This window comes from Agrilus planipennis, unplaced genomic scaffold, assembly GCF_000699045.2.
Source record: "Agrilus planipennis isolate EAB-ADULT unplaced genomic scaffold, Apla_2.0 scaffold190, whole genome shotgun sequence".
Taxonomy (NCBI): Eukaryota; Metazoa; Arthropoda; class Insecta; order Coleoptera; family Buprestidae; genus Agrilus; species Agrilus planipennis.
This window is the reverse complement of record NW_020442444.1, coordinates 300,004-316,041: the sequence shown is the minus strand read 5'-3', so window position 1 is coordinate 316,041 and position 16,038 is coordinate 300,004. Positions and strand designations below refer to the sequence as shown.

At 35.6% G+C, this 16,038-nt stretch overlaps 2 protein-coding genes across 4 annotated transcripts in view; both read left to right on the top strand.

Moving 5' to 3' along the window:
- The window catches only part of LOC108738328 (heterogeneous nuclear ribonucleoprotein C), a 339,083-nt gene that overhangs the window by 307,016 nt on the left and 16,029 nt on the right, over positions 1-16,038 (top strand). For all 3 annotated transcript variants that reach the window (XM_025980376.1, XM_025980377.1, XM_025980378.1), the window contains one exon: positions 1,076-1,263. In XM_025980376.1, the coding sequence (XP_025836161.1) occupies positions 1,076-1,263 (188 nt within the window). The remainder of the gene's footprint in view (positions 1-1,075; positions 1,264-16,038) is intronic.
- LOC108738327 lies at positions 2,472-6,599 on the top strand. The gene is made up of 2 exons (XM_018471707.1): positions 2,472-3,322; positions 3,485-6,599. Exons 1-2 carry the CDS (start codon positions 2,596-2,598, stop codon positions 6,481-6,483), a joined length of 3,726 nt encoding a protein of 1,241 aa, XP_018327209.1. The 5' UTR covers positions 2,472-2,595; the 3' UTR covers positions 6,484-6,599.

Sequence of the window (16,038 nt, the reverse complement as noted above, 5' to 3'; positions counted from 1 at the left end):
CGTTGCTTCGTAAGCGAAAATAATAAAAATTACAATTTGGACCAGAATTTGTAAAAATAAAATCCCAGCAAAAATAAATTTTGCTAGAAATTTTAGTTGATATTACAAATTTAATTGTAATAATTCAGAAACTTGAAATAATTTTTAAAGAAACACGTCAAAATTGATATTATTACAAGTTACCTAACAAATCCAATTATTTTTACGGCAAATTCTGTCATTTACAACTGAAAATTGTAATTTTTGCGTTGTCATAAAAATTTAGTTTTTTTCCGTGCAGGTAATGTAAGATGCAAAAAATAATACACTTCATTGTTGCCATTTGTTCTTATGTCGAAAATGCATAATTTCGTGAACGTGTGGAATACGTTTTTTCAACCATGCCCACCTGAGAAATATCCTAAACTAATTGAATTCTCAAAGTTTTTTAAACAAAGCTTAACACGCTTCAAAAGTTTTAAATAGCTTTTATTGGATTTACATTACTTTATTATTTATATGAATTTTCCTACAGCACGTGGTATTTTCCAAAAGGTGATGCCGCCTCTTGTTGATTGCATATAATAGAATATATATATATATGTTTGCTCGTCAATAGTGTATATACGTATTTTTTGAAGTGAAACTTCTTTACGCACAGTAGGGTAAGTTCGTTTCATGCGAGTTGCTATGTAACGAAATCATGCAACGAATGTCTCCCGTCTACTCGGCCACGTAGTCGAGTTCGTAGTGGGGATCGCTTGAGCCGTGAGCGCGCTTCAATGCAACGTTCGTTACAGGCAACTCCGGCATGTATAGTGTAAAATTTAAATTCATAGTGTACAAATAATACAATTAAACCAATTCCTTAACCCCTATACCGGTATGTTTGTGTGTTTAAAGAAGTTTCACTTCAGTAGCGTGTTGTATAATTACTCGTTGTATTTTTTTTTAAATTTAAATTTTGATTCAAATATTTTACTGAAATACGAAAAGTATTGTCAGTCTCAGACAAGAAACTACTACTTCAGCTGTAGAATAATATTTTCTCTTCGAGCTCAGAATGGACTAAACATGTTGTTGTTGTTCTTTATAGGGATGAACGGTGATGATCAATCGTCAGCGTCACTGTTATGTGTCCAGTGTAAGGACTCCTTCCAGAATTCATGGGATCTTATGGTCCACGCCCAAGCAGCACACATGCTTAACATATACGAATTAGGGGTGCCAAATATGAACAACTGTAATTCCCCGCCGCCTTCGCCTGACACTGGCAACGATAAGGTAAGTAAGAATTAAAGTGTTCCCGAATAAGGAGATACCGTCTCCAGCAGTTATGCTTAGTTTGTGTAAGGATGAGCAAAATTGGTCTAAGTCTTGCAGTCATGGTTTATCTAACTATCTTTATACTAGCAAGACCAAACTAAAACCGAACTAGTAAGACGAAAACTAAAACCAAAACCGAATGAACAAGACCAGGTTATAAATTTACTGATCCAAATGATGGTCACAGATTATGAAGTTTGCACTATGCAGTCACTGCAGTGTTCTAAACTGTCTTTTAATTAAATTAAATTATCACGAATTATAATCATCATAACCTCAGTAAAAACGAAATCGCTACTTCGAATGATAAGATGGTCAACTTCCTATTTTTAAGTATATTGTATATTATTTTCTCCAAATAATATTTAGATTATTGATAGTAAAGCTAAAAAGTTTTCAAAAAGCATATAATAATGATGATTTCTAGAATAATTTAACTTTGATTAAATTATTCCTTTTATCTANATATTATATAAATTACTAGCGACCCGCCCCAGATTCGCACGGGTACAATGCTAATACTAAATATACTACAGACAATACAAACCGGCCCCTCGACTGGAACCGCCGCAATCGCTATGTCCCTGCATTTTAAATCTGTAATATCTTCGAAAATATTCGTTTAAATTACATGCTGTAAAGGGCCGTATTGATCTATATTAAATGCACATTGTATTTCAAAGTACTTAATTGGATAAGGATTAATGCTGTATTGCTTCGTAAATAAGCCATTATTTCTCGTAAAAAGTAAAGGATAAAAAATGGTTATTGTGGGTTATCCCTAAGAGATAGACATATACTATCCCGGACTTTTTTATAGACCTTTTTAAGGTGTACAATACTGTAGTACATTATTTTGATCTATCTCGTAAGGTTCAGCCAGCTTTTGTAATGTAAGCGCAAAAAAATGTGTTTATTTACGACATCACATTAGAAACCTCTAAAATTAGCAGTATTTCTCTACTATATTATGCATGTATTATACATATAAACCTTCCTCTTGAATTATTCTGTCTATTAAAAAAAACCGCATCAAAATCCGTTGCGTAGTTTTAAAGATCTAAGCATTCATAGAGACAGACAGCGGGAAGCGACTTTGTTTTATACTATGCAGTGATTTGCAAATTGGATCAGTGCTACCCTTGAACATTTGTTGAGTAAGTGTAGGTAGGCGGCTTTCTATTTAGGAAAAAAAAATGACTTCGAACTGTCATTATCAAAATTCTCCGTTCTCATTTGTGCAGTTTTAGAGGATCTAAATTGTTAGTGTAATTAAAAAACAGGTATAGCATGAGCGACAGCGTCATCAGCAATGAGAGCGATTCGGATGTGGGATCAAATCCCTCATGGACCATCTTGGAGGGTGATGAAAATGGTGACAATACCTTGACACAAACCCCGCCGGCTTTAATTACCGATATCATCGAACTGGAACCGTTTGAACAGCGTTCAATTTTAGAAATAGAAGATTTGCCTTCTGAAGAAAGCAATGAGAATTGTGAAAATTTACCAAATTTGATTTTACCAGACGACGATCTACTAGAAAATGTCAACGGAGTTAAACAAAATGAAGACTTTGTAAAAATCGAGGAACAATCTGAAAATAATGCTCAACAAGATGCGAATAAGACATCAGTTTTGACTAAGATCGCACGCAAGATTGGCCTTCAGAGACGAAGAAAATTGAAACCTTCAACAACTGGAATTGTTGTTGCTGTTGGAACAGCAATAGCCGTAACCAGTCTGCTTTGCTTCCTATTATTGGCCCCTCCTCTCAAAAAACAGCAAGTCAATTCTTCGACTCCTAACAAGTACACCACGAATAAAAAGAGTACTGGCACCGACATACGTAACTCTGGCATTGTTGAAGACCATTTTGGAACTTCATCATGTTGCTCGTTTTTCCAGTTTTCTCCTTCTGGTTACGACACCACAAATATATACGGCTGTTGCCCAAAAAATTCAAGATATAACAAATCAGCATGTAGTTCTCCAATTTCTAAACACAAATCGGAAGGTATATATTCCAAATCCATTTAGTATACAATCAAAACAATGTATGCTCTTACTCTTTCCACTAAAAAAATTGAAAAAGTCTATCCGAACAAATATTAAATAAATAAACTATTATATTTGGAGTTTGCCTATCCATTTATTATTAAAACATTTTTATTTTAAGATTCTGCCGATCGACTAAATCGTAAAGAGAGTATCATATCACTAAACAGTGATACCAATAGTTCATCTTCCATGGTGGATAAAAAAGATTCCAAGGAAGATATGGGTTTTGTCTTAGTTGAACCTATGAAAGAGAAATCTTCCCAAAACCACATCAATCTTAATTCCAACAAAAACAGCGAATTGTCCAAGGATACTTATGATTTCGCTATTGGTCCTCGCTCTTTAGATTATTACTTGAAAGTTATTGAAGGTGATATTGGATCTCGAAAACAAATTCAAACTCTTGAAGAAAGCAAGAAAATAGTCAATCAGAAGCATTCTACAGACAAAACCAAAACCAGTGTATCTTCTCCTGGCGCAGCGGACAGAGATAAAAAGTCAAGAATCAATGAGAGCATTAAGAAGAATGAAGGAATACTAAAAAGTAGCGAAAATAACAGAAACCACCAAATAGAAAATTTTCTCAAGAAACAAAGTTTTGAAAAGAGTGGTTCACCGAAGAAGAACAAAGTAAATAAATGTAGTACAGAAAGTTTTATCAGTAATAGAAAAGCAAATGATGAAAAAGTAAACTTGTCGCCTAAATCATCCACTACATCTATTGCTTTGAGTTCTAACAATAACATCAAGACAAGTAACAGTTCTTCCCAAAAAGCAAACTCAATTTCTTCGGAAATAAAATTTCCCGAAACACGTAGCAAGAATGTTAACAAAATCTGGGAGACACCAGTTATGAGAACAATTGAAATGGAAAAAGTGGAAAGACCAAAGGTGACTGTGGATCAAAAATCGAAAAATACAATCTCATCATCTAAAGGTTTAACAAATCAAGTACTAGAAGACAATACAACGACTTCAAGAAATAAAGAAACCGGAATTATCAAGGATTATACGGGCAACATAACGGAACTAATTGTTGATTTCAATAACTTCGATCCCATCAAAAACAAACTAACACAATATTCAGAATTGGATTCTATCGGCGACGGGAACAGAACATTATCATTTCAAAAACTGTTACCTCCGAATAACTCCTTCGTTTATGATTTATTGGTGAAACTAGTGAGAAACTTTTTAATCTTGAAACTTTTTTCAAAAATCATAGACATCGTTGACAAAGTGAAAAAGCTTCTTAGAAGCCACAGACACAAAGAAGTCAGAAACAAACACGTGTATAAAGTTTTAAAATCCGTTCACGCTGAGGTGCATGAGACTAAGTGCTTACTTCAACAAATCTGCACCCACTTTATGATTGCCAACAGGATTCGTATAATGGCGAGTAATCGGCAAGAATGCATTCCTAAATTGAAGGAGGAAACAAAAAGCAACGAGAAAGTTAAAAGTTCCTCAAGCAAAACAGAAAGGAAAAGTGGAACAAGATTAAACACCAATAATAAATCGACGAAAGATATCAAACCTGAAAATACTGGAAAGATCAAGCAAATTTCTTCCAAAAACGACGTCGCGAAAAAGAGTTCCGACAAAATTAAAAAAAATGCGTCGCTAACACGAAACGAACTGAATGTAACTTCTTCAAACAGCCGCGAAAAGGCTACACTCCAAAGCGAGAACAACAAAGCAAAATCCATCTTGCTTACGAAACTCCAGAGAAAGCACCAAGAGTATTTAGAAGTTCTAAGAAAACAGCACGAAGAACGACTAAGGCAATTATATCTCCTCAGAGTTGATCAGCAGAAGATGATATCAGATTTAATTCAGCGAAAAAACGAGCAAGAAAGTCGTACGTCTGTTTTGACAAACCTTGAAGAAACCCCCAAGAATGAGCAGGATTCAAAAAGCACCACCAAAATAAAGAAAAGCGTCCAAAACTTGAAAGCTTCCAAGTCCAAAGTAAACAGTTCCAACATTGTGGAAGAGCCGAAGAAGAGTATCAAGAAAGGTTTCAAAAGAACTTTGGAATACTGCGAAGATGCGAGCGACGAAAACTCCGACGAAGACAATTTATTATTGGAGAAGACAAAACGACCCATCCACAAACAAATTGCGCCCAAACATGAAAATTTGAGCAAATCTGAAACTCCGTCAACTGAAAGTGATTTAAGAATTCAATTGGACAAAAGAAAACTCTACTTACACGAAAAAATTGATGTCATGAGGAAGGCCACCCAGTCTCTCAGAGAAACCATGAACAAATTCAAAGAAAACAGATTACAATTCGAACAAGAAGAAAGAACAGAAGCTAATTTATGCGAATCTACAATCTCCTCGTCATGCTGTTCTGAAAGTCTAGCACTTTGCCAAAACAAAGGAATCACGTGGAAAAGCAGTAGTAATATACCAAAGCAAACGTTTCTGTCAGAAACTGTAATCAACCACTCAGAAGATACCAATAACAATTCAAATGTAAAACCAGTCGAATTAAAAACTACCTGTCGCAGAAGCGAGGAAGAGTTAAAACGTTTAAAAAATTACTTCAAAGACCAAATCCTGAAGTTGAAGCAGAAAAAAGAAGCACTTAAAGCAGAATCCAACGCAGATAATAATAACAACAAAATGCAGGTTGTTGTTCGACAACCTAGTAACGTATTTAACTTTGCACCTGCCCAAAAGTTTAACTTTGCACCTAACCAAAATAATCTACCACCAGTGACATTCGAGTCATCTGAAGGTTCTTCCAGTACGGATTCACCTTCCACGTTTCCAACAACCGTATCGATTTCTACAACCAATGAAGGTCCATCACTTCAAAATGACGTTGTATTTTTCGGAGAGCATTCGAATTCGGCAGCGTCGCCAAACGTAGTAGAGAACAACAACTTTGGCTTGTACCATTTCTCTGACGTTTCCCCCCGTCCAAGACGGCCATCCGATCGAATATTTGAACTTCTTTTCGACAAAAAGAGACCGATGATAAATAAAAGAGATAAGCTGTTCTGGCTTAAATATCACAAAGGCAATAAGAGGATGTTGCAGCAGATTTATAAAAATTATTCGACGAAACTGGGCCAGAAAAAGAAAAGGATAAAATTGCAGTAGGTAATAATATCGTGTATTCCGATATTAATTGGTACATTTAGATGAGAATTGACATTGATTAGCATTAGAAGGCATTATTTGGAATGATATTTATTGAATATAAAATATAAAACGTATTTCTTTTATTACATCAGCTGATATTTGCTAATAGCTGAAGTATTTTAAATGTTAAAGAATATACTATCGCAACTTGATGTTCCGTACATATTTCGTATAAACATGCTTAAAGGTTCATCTTCGGTTTGTGGTCGGTGACTTATCGAGACTATGAAGTGCTGATGAGATCAAATAAAATGTAAATCGCTATTCATGTCTGGTAATTTCGTTAAATTACTGACCACAAACTTTTAATTAGTTCTTATCTAATTAAATTCAGCGTGGGATTGAACGAAATGGTAGGAATGATAGAAAACATTTATTAAAGAAAGGGCTGAAGTTAATTAGTGAAAAATCTAAGGTTATAGAATTTGAGCAGAAAAGAGGAGAAAGGGGAAAGAAACAAACAAAACAGGGAGTAAAGATAGAAAAGGTGAGGAATTATTTATACCTAGGATATACGCTGGGTGATAATATCTAGTAGGAATGAGATGTAAAATACTAGGGGGGGGGGCTAAGTAAGAAATTGTGTAGGGATGATTGGGGTAGGAGATTGATGTTCAATATGAGTGAAGAGTATAGTGTTTTAGGGGGTTGAAATTCGGAGTTGGGAGGAATAAAAAGGTTATACAAGGAGGGGATTGAAGTTAGGCAAAAATTCGCTAGATAATGACAGACTACATATGTGAAGATGTAAGAAGAATCGATAAAAAGGACAGTAAAATATAAGGAAAAGTCGGGATTGAAAGAGGGGAATATCAGGAAGGACATATGTAGGAAGAAGGTATTGGAATAGGGCAGGGGTCGGCAACCTTTTGAGTCAGAAGAGTCGAAAATTACAATTTACAAAACTTTTTAAAGAGCCACAAAATTTAAATAATTTTTTTGGATAAAAAACTAATCTATTTATTCATAAGAAAAGATATCTATTTATATACAACACTAACTTGTACTTCAGTAACAAACATATTGAGCAAACAAATTAAATGGGAGCCATGGCTTTTCATGGTTATTCAAGTAGAAAATTTAAACTTTACTAAACTTGTAGTTAGAATAAAAAAAGAATAATATCATACATTTGACCAAACAAATTCAATGGGAGTGTTAGCTTTGCATGGTTTTAGAAAGTTTGGATAAATTTGGCTCATAACTTGTTGTTTTAAGTTTCAAACACGACTCTAAATTTTTATTTGTTAGTTGGCTTCTTACTTTACTTTTAATCTTTTAATTATATTCATGCAAGAGCTTGCTCGCACGAATATGTCGATCCGAAGATAGTCAGCACTCCACATGCCAACTTCTTAACCTCACTGTAACAATCTGGAAGACTATTGGGATGCGGTGAAAAGCGAGCACAACTGATTGAGAGATAGAATCAGTGCCTAATCCTCGTTAATCAATTCAGAACGATTTTTAATTTTTTTTTTGATAAAATAAATAATATTTTCGTATGGAACTAAAGAGCCGCAGCTTCACATCCAAAGGGCCGCATGTGGCTCGCGAGCCGCAGGTTGCCGACCCCTGGAATAGGGTCAAAAAGTAAACATGGTAGAGAGGTGAGGACTTCGTAGAGATTAAAAGTCAATCGAAAGCATGTGGTTTAGGGAATTAATCAATATAAGGGAATTGATCAGGGACATATGCAAGGAAATGATATGGGGAAAGGATCCAAATTAAGTAAAAGATTTCCATATTAGGCAATAGCAATGATTTTGTGTATGACCCAGCTACTGTCCAAAAAAGATGTTTGAAATTTCAGTTTAATCCTAAGGGTTATTAGCAAATTAGTATTATAATTTATATCATCGTTTGTAATTACTACGTATATCAGGAAAAAACAAACATCAGTAAAATAAAACAAAATAATGTACCTAATGTAGGTACCTATTATATTTATGATGATGTGAAACTGCCAGGGCAAAATAATTTCAAACAGATAAAATTTCTCGTCATAAATTGTATGAAAAAAAATATCTCCAGACCAGCCTCGTTCCAAAAGACCAATATTTTTTGTAGGTCCAAATTGAATACCGAAAAACAAAATCGTATTTTTCACAACTCAATTATGGTTTATATCTACAGAACATAATGACCGAACTTCTTAAATAGTTTTAATTATTTGACTATACGTAATACACCAGTGTAGTGAAAATTAAAGCCTGAAAATTATTAGTTTCAGCTTGCTCCCGATGGAGATCATTAATCCTTATGTACCCTAGATAAAAATGTTCAGTCTCTCGGAGTCTCTGAAAGCGACTCGAGTCTCCGTCTCTCATCGAGTCTCTCTGGTGCCGCTGAGAGAGACTGTCAAAAAAACTGTTTAGCGTCTCTAAACGAGAGACCCGAGTCGCTCATAGAGAGATCCTCATTTCGTATCCAGCCTCTGAACGAGAGACTCGAATCTCTGAACGATGTGGCGTCTCGATAGACATGGTTAAAATTTCTAAGTTCGACATATTTTAGAGATCCTAGTCTTTCTACGAGAGACACGAGTCTCCCAATTTTTCAGTTTCATTCATTCAGTCTCTCTGTGAGAGACTCGAATCTTTGAATTAACAATTTTATCGTTCGAGTCTCTAATACAGAGACTGTGAGAGATCCATAAAAACACTTAGGCAATAACTGAGAGACTGTGAAAGACTGTGAGAGACGCTCTCAGAGACGCTGAATGACTCTGAAAGACTCTAAGAGACTGAAAATTTTGTCTGGGGTATATATTCCAAAGATTTTTTAATACACACATATCCTAGAAAATGTATATATTTCCTAGGAATTGTTTGAGATTCCGATATTGTACTAGGAAATGTATAAAACTAATGCTTTGTGTGAATTAAATACTCTAACACATCAGCTCGCCTCCGGCGGGCAGGGGTATTAAGTGAATTCCAATCTGTCTTAAATCTACCTACCCAAACAATGAGTTCACCAATGCATATGAATTTTTAGTATGTTGTAGAGATGAATATGCTGATCATTTTGATGTACATGTTGGGCGCGGAAATGATAATGAAACATAGTTATCGAATAAAATAATTCAAAGTGGTCTGTATTCTGTCGAAACTGCCAGACGCGGATCGCGATTTCGATCTTTTTGGATCTCATCAGTGCGTCGCAGGCAGCTTCAACAGAACACAGACCAACTTTACCTGCTATCTCAACAACGCGTTTTAGAAAATAGCACAAATAGCGCGGTAAACGTCATCTGTAGTACATGCTACATTTTAGAATTACGTATGCTCCAACAAGGTCCATTTAAATATATGGATATCTACTTGCTGAAACGAATCCCGGCGTAGCTAACCTCAACGTGATAGGCACGTTACCATAATCGAATAAAATAATTCGAAGTGATCTGTATTCTGTCGAAACTGCCAGACGCGAATTGCGATTTCGATCTTTTTGGTTTTTTAGTTATCGAACGTTGAAAAACAATAATTGGCGGCCTATGAAAAAACGGCAGTCATACAGCAGGCTGCTTGGAAATGTATATGCATTGTTAACATCATTGTTTGGTTAGGTATATTTATGACAGATTGGAGTTTATTTAATGTTCCTGCCCACCGGAAGCAGGCTGATATGTTGGAGTATTTTATTTACAGAAAACATTAGTTTTTTACGTTTCCTAATACAATATCGAAATTTCATACAATTCCTAGGAAATGTATGCATTTCCCAGGATATTTGTGTATTAAAAAATCTTTGAAACAGTATTTTATAGATTTCCTAAATAGCCTCGGAATTGTATACATTTCCTAGGAATTGCCTACAATTCGTACATTCCATACATTTCCTGTAACATATATAAAAATTCATTAATTGTGAGCGATGTCAATCATTTCCTAATTTGTCTTATTTCGTTTTTGTCAGGCAATATATTATCAATCTCATTGTCTGTTATATTTTAGCATATGAGATAAATAAAAAATATACATACACGTAAAATATATTCCAAAACTTGTTAAAATATGCATAGTTTGACTACTATCCTAGTCCATTTCTGTGAAAAGTATTGGTATAAGTATATAAATGTCGTTCTACCGTTCTAAAATTCATGAATACTCGGCGTTGTTAGGTCCATATATGTATGTATATATACCCGACAAAATCTCGTAAAGGTAGGTACATTGCGTAGTCTCGTTTCTCTGTAAAGACGGTCTTCAGAATTCCATCAGTGAATATATAATCAGATATAAGCAGATAACGGAAAGTATATTCCTGTACGCGAAAAGAACGTGATACAAGTGCAATTTTGCAACTACATCCCGAATGCAAGAATGTAAAATATCCACAACGGAAACTCCACAAAGAGGTTAATTAAATCCTTTGAATTTTACCCAATCATTTTATACATCGTTACTCGTAAGACATCATCATCATCATCATCATAAGGTCGTCAGTCCTAAGACTGATTGGACACGCACCTCCACTCTTTCCTATCCTGAGCTAATCTTCGCATTTCCCTAAAACCCATCCCGAGATAAAAATATTCAGTCTCTCAGAGTCTCTGAAAGCGAGGCTCGAGTCTCCGTCTCTCATCGAGTCTCTCTGGTGTCGCTGAGAGAGACTGTCGAGAGACTGTCAAAAAAATTGTTCAGCGTCTCTAAACGAGAGACTCGAATCGCTCATAGAGAGATCCTCATTTCGTATCCAGTCTCTGAACGAGAGATTCAAACCTCTCAATAAGTGGTGTCTTGATAGACACGGTTAAAGTTCAACATATTTCAGAGATCTCAGTCTTTCTACGAGAGACTCCCAATTTTTCAGTTTTATTCATTCAGTCTCTCTGTGAGCGACTCGAATCTCTGAATTAACAATTTTATCGTTCGAGTCTCTCATACAGAGACTGTGAGAGATCCATAAAAACACCTACGCAATAACTGAGAGACTGTGACAGACGCTCTCAGAGACGCTGAAAGACTGGAGAGAGACTGAAAATTTTTGTCTAGGGATAACCTTTACTATTTGCCAACAGTAATCTAATCTAGGTCTACCTCTACCCCACCTTCCGTTTTTGCCTCTCATATGCCTCTTACTAGATCTTCATGCCTAAGAAGGTGTCCTACTAACCTATCTCGCCTATTTCTTATTAATTTCCAGAGTCCTCTGTTCTCCTGTTCTTTCTATTATCTCTTCATTTCTAACCTTCTCTATCCACGGTATCCTCATTATTCGCCTATAACACCACATTTCGAACGCTTTTAACCTTTCCTTTTCTGCCGCGCCCACTGTCGATGTTTCGCACCCGTACAGCACCGTGCTCTTAAAAAGAAATAACAGTAACTACTTCAAATAAATTCTAAAATTTATTCAATTTGAAAAATATTTTATGTTGTGACATTCCATAGCGAATAATTTAACGTTCTGTTTTTAATTCCCAATGATCTTTAGAAATTGAGATTTACCCGAAAATATAAATTTAAAATTGGTTTTTAAATAAATCATTACTTTAAATGAAATGAAAATTTAAAGCCATTTTTCGTAATGTAAATTATTTTTAAAGCTGTCATGGTCTAAATTTGAAGACATTTAATTCTAACACGTTTAAAACCATGAGTGGAGTTTATGCAATTAAAAATCACCTACCAGGTACCAATTACTTTCGTGAACTAAACTTGATGTAAGCAAGTGTTCTATAATGGGAGTTCTTTCACTTTCTTTATTAAGTTATCCTAGTGCGTGCAAGTGACAGGAAGTAAAACGATGGCAAATCTTGTTAAAGATCTTTGGGCACGCCTTTTTTTGTCGTAAATAACCGGAAGAAATACATTCAAACTTATCGGTAGGTGTGGTGCCAAGACGAAGGCTAATCGTACCGATAAAAAGGGAAATAATTGATAAACCGTTGGGCTAAATACTTTCATTTTCGTTTTTTATATTAAACTATATATATATTAGTTTCAGATACGAAGATATCTATTAACTAAAAATACAGTAAAACACTATTCCAAAAACTGCCTAAACCGTAAATTTTACTTTTAAGTAAGAAAAAATCTGTTAGGAGTTGTTCAAAAAATTTGATATAAAAAACTGGTCTATTTAATTAGTTTATTCGCACAACCACACACAAAAAAAAACTATGTACATAATCTAACACTAGCAAAAGAAACGACTTAACCTAACCTAACCTATATATAACAGGTCAATTGAAAAGTCCCCGGCCTAAAATGGTAAAACACATTTTTTTTGCAAAATTCGTTTTTTTTATTCAACATAATTCCCTTCAAGGGTGATACACTGATTATAGCGATCCTCCAACTTTTCGATACCAGTTTTGTAGTACGATTTGTCCTTTGCTTCAAAATAGGCCTCAGTTTCGGCGATCACCTCTTCATTCGACGAAAATTTTTTCCCAACAAGCATTCTTTTGAGATCTGAGAACAGGAAGTAGTCGCTGGGGGCCAGATCTGGAGAATATGGTGGATGCGGAAGCAATTCGAAGCCCAATTCATGAATTTTTGCCATCGTTTTCACTGACTTGTGAGACGGTGCATTGTCTTGGTGAAGCAGGACTTTCTTTTTCTGCAAATGCGGTCGTTTCTCGGCGATTTCGTCCTTCAAACGGTCCAATAACGCTATGTAATAGTCGCTGTTGATGGTCCTTCCTTTTTCAAGGTAGTCAATGAAAATTATTCCACGCGCATCCCAAAATACAGACGCCATAACCTTGCCAACCGACTGTTGCGTTTTTGCACGCTTTGGAGCGGGTTCATCGTGTGCAGTCCACTCCGATGACTGTCGATTGGACTTCGGAGTGAAATGATGGAGCCATGTTTCATCCATTGTCACATATCGACGCAAAAACTCGGGTTTATTACGCGTGATCATCTTCAAACACTGCTCTGAATCATCAACTCGTCGTTGTTTTTGGTCAAAAGTGAGCTCGCGCGGCACCCACTTTGCACAGAGCTTTCTCATACCCAAATATTCGTGAATGATGTGATGTATACGTTCCGTTGATATCTGTAGAGTGTCTGCTATTTCATTCAATTTCAATTTACGGTCATTCAAAATCATTTTGTGGATTTTTTTAATGTTTTCGTCCATAACAGCCTCGTTTAGGCGTCCACTACGTTCACCGTCTTCGGTGCTCATTTCACCACGTCTAAACTTAGCATACCAATCCTTGATGGTTGATTTTCCTGGGGCAGTGTCCAGAAATTCGTTATCAAGCCAAGTTTTTGCTTCAACTGTATTTTTTCCCTTCAAAAAGCAATATTTTATCAACACGCGAAATTCCTTTTTATCCATTTTTTTCACAATAACAAAAGTTTCTTCACTAAAAATGCTATAATTCACAAACTAATGATCCGACAGCCGTCAAATTTATAGACGCGTCTTTTGAAGGTTAGGACTAACTGAAAATCATATGGATTTAGTTCTGGTGCCGCCATCTATGTGTCAGGCCGGGGACTTTTCAATTGACCCTAGTACATGAAGTGTAAGAAACTGACTGAAAGGAAAATGAAACTTAGATTGTGACCAAAAAAGAGATGAGAGAAAAAAACAGATATGAATATATATACACAAATAACTGGGCGGGTACTAGGTGGCTAGAGCTCTCTCTCCCTTGCCGCTGGTGGGTGGAATGTCAGAATTAGCCAAATAGTGTTAAAATACAATGTTGAGGATTAAACAGTTGGAGGATCTCTCTCTTCTATGCTAGTTTTTAATTAATCATTAAATTGAAAATGCCGAATCACAAAGGTACCTTAAGATACAGATGGATACTTATTAAAAACAATTAGAAAAACTCTTTTCTTAGAGTTTGAGTAGAGGAAGTCACTTCTTCCGGTTCCTTTAAATAAAAACTATCAAACTGATATAAAATCTAAATTAATTCATCCAATAGACAAAACACACCGTTAATATCGGTCCGATATGATTCCAAGAACCAAACCGCTTGCGACCGATGGCTACATTTGTCATTTTCATATTTTTTTTAAGTGAAAACTTTGAAAACCGATATTTTCTACTAAAGAAACCGGTTTTCGAATTTCATAATTTTCTCCAAAAAACCGGTTTTTAAAAACCGACAAACCCTAATCTTGATATGCCTTTTCCCAATAATTTCATGATATCTAATAAGACTTTATCGTTCCTACCTGCGGTACTAACCTCTAGATGCCAAGAAGGGTACAATCATAAATACCTTCGTAGTGACACAGCTAGATTATGACATTAAACAATTAGTCTCGCGTTGATAATGTCCACGTTTGAAGTGGGCGAAACACGTGTCCGCTCAGTAAAATTGTGTTAGTGGTAATTGGGGTAAGTCTCCTATTTTACTTATTTATTAGTTTTCAGCAGTCTCCTTGCTTCTATTTTTATATTAAACGATTAGGGTTTTCCCTTAATTATCGGTACGGCTATTGTGTAGTCCATACCTATACCTGGGTACGGACTGTTCGGGTAGGAGTAAACCGGGGGAAATTTGAGGGTAGTGGCCGAGGTACATTTAGTTTTAAGATCAAAAACACTTTTATATTGTACCAATAACATCATATCAATTCAGACAATCAAACAAGCAACAAGCATCTTTTTGAGTAGCAAGTAATATTAGTTTTAGTTAATTAGTGTGTATGAATAGGATTATTAAACATATAATACAGTATGGATCTTTTTAAATAACATACACTGGTCCTTGGAGTTTTATATTTCGTGTGATCAGTTATTGATCTATGTGTGCAGCAGTACATCGACGGAAACAACAAAAAATTTTCGTCAAATGAGCAAAGCTCCCCAACAGTATCTGGAAAATATTGCTTTCTTTTATTATGTTGAGCAATATAATGTCGCTCTGGAAACTAATCGTAAGCGTAGATATGTTTCGGATTGTTAAAATAAGAACTCAAACTTAATACCTATTTAATCGAGAACAACTAAATGTTACAGGAATACAGATAAAGGTTAAAAGCGTATGTCTAACAGTGAAGACTGGTTTTAAAAATTAACATCCTTTTTAAAATCCATTTTATTTTCTATTATGAATGGCCCGAAGGGTGGATGGTCAAAAATGGTTTTATAGCTCTATTCTGTCTACAATTACTACTACAGGCTACCCGCTAAAGCAGTATAACTATTCCATTGCATAATTTGACAACAATTTGAAACTTTTCAGTTGAATTTCCGTAAAAAAAAAATTTTTTGGGTGTCTCATTCCCACCAGTCACTAACTAATGCTGGTGGGCGGGCAGTCCCTCCGGACTATGCCGGAAGGTAGGGCGGAAGGCCTTCTTCAGCTTTTTTTTATAAATTGTGGGAATGAGTGGGTGGTGGTTCGGGTGAGAAAGATGAGACGGACGAAATGAAGACAGAAGAGAGTGAAAGGTTATCTGTGGAATATTACTGCCTCAGCATTTGCCTAAGTGATCCAAGGAAACCACAGAAAAACTTGGACCAAGGCAGACGGACCCGGAATCGAACCGGCGTCCTCCCGAATGCTAAGCAATGGTCTAGACC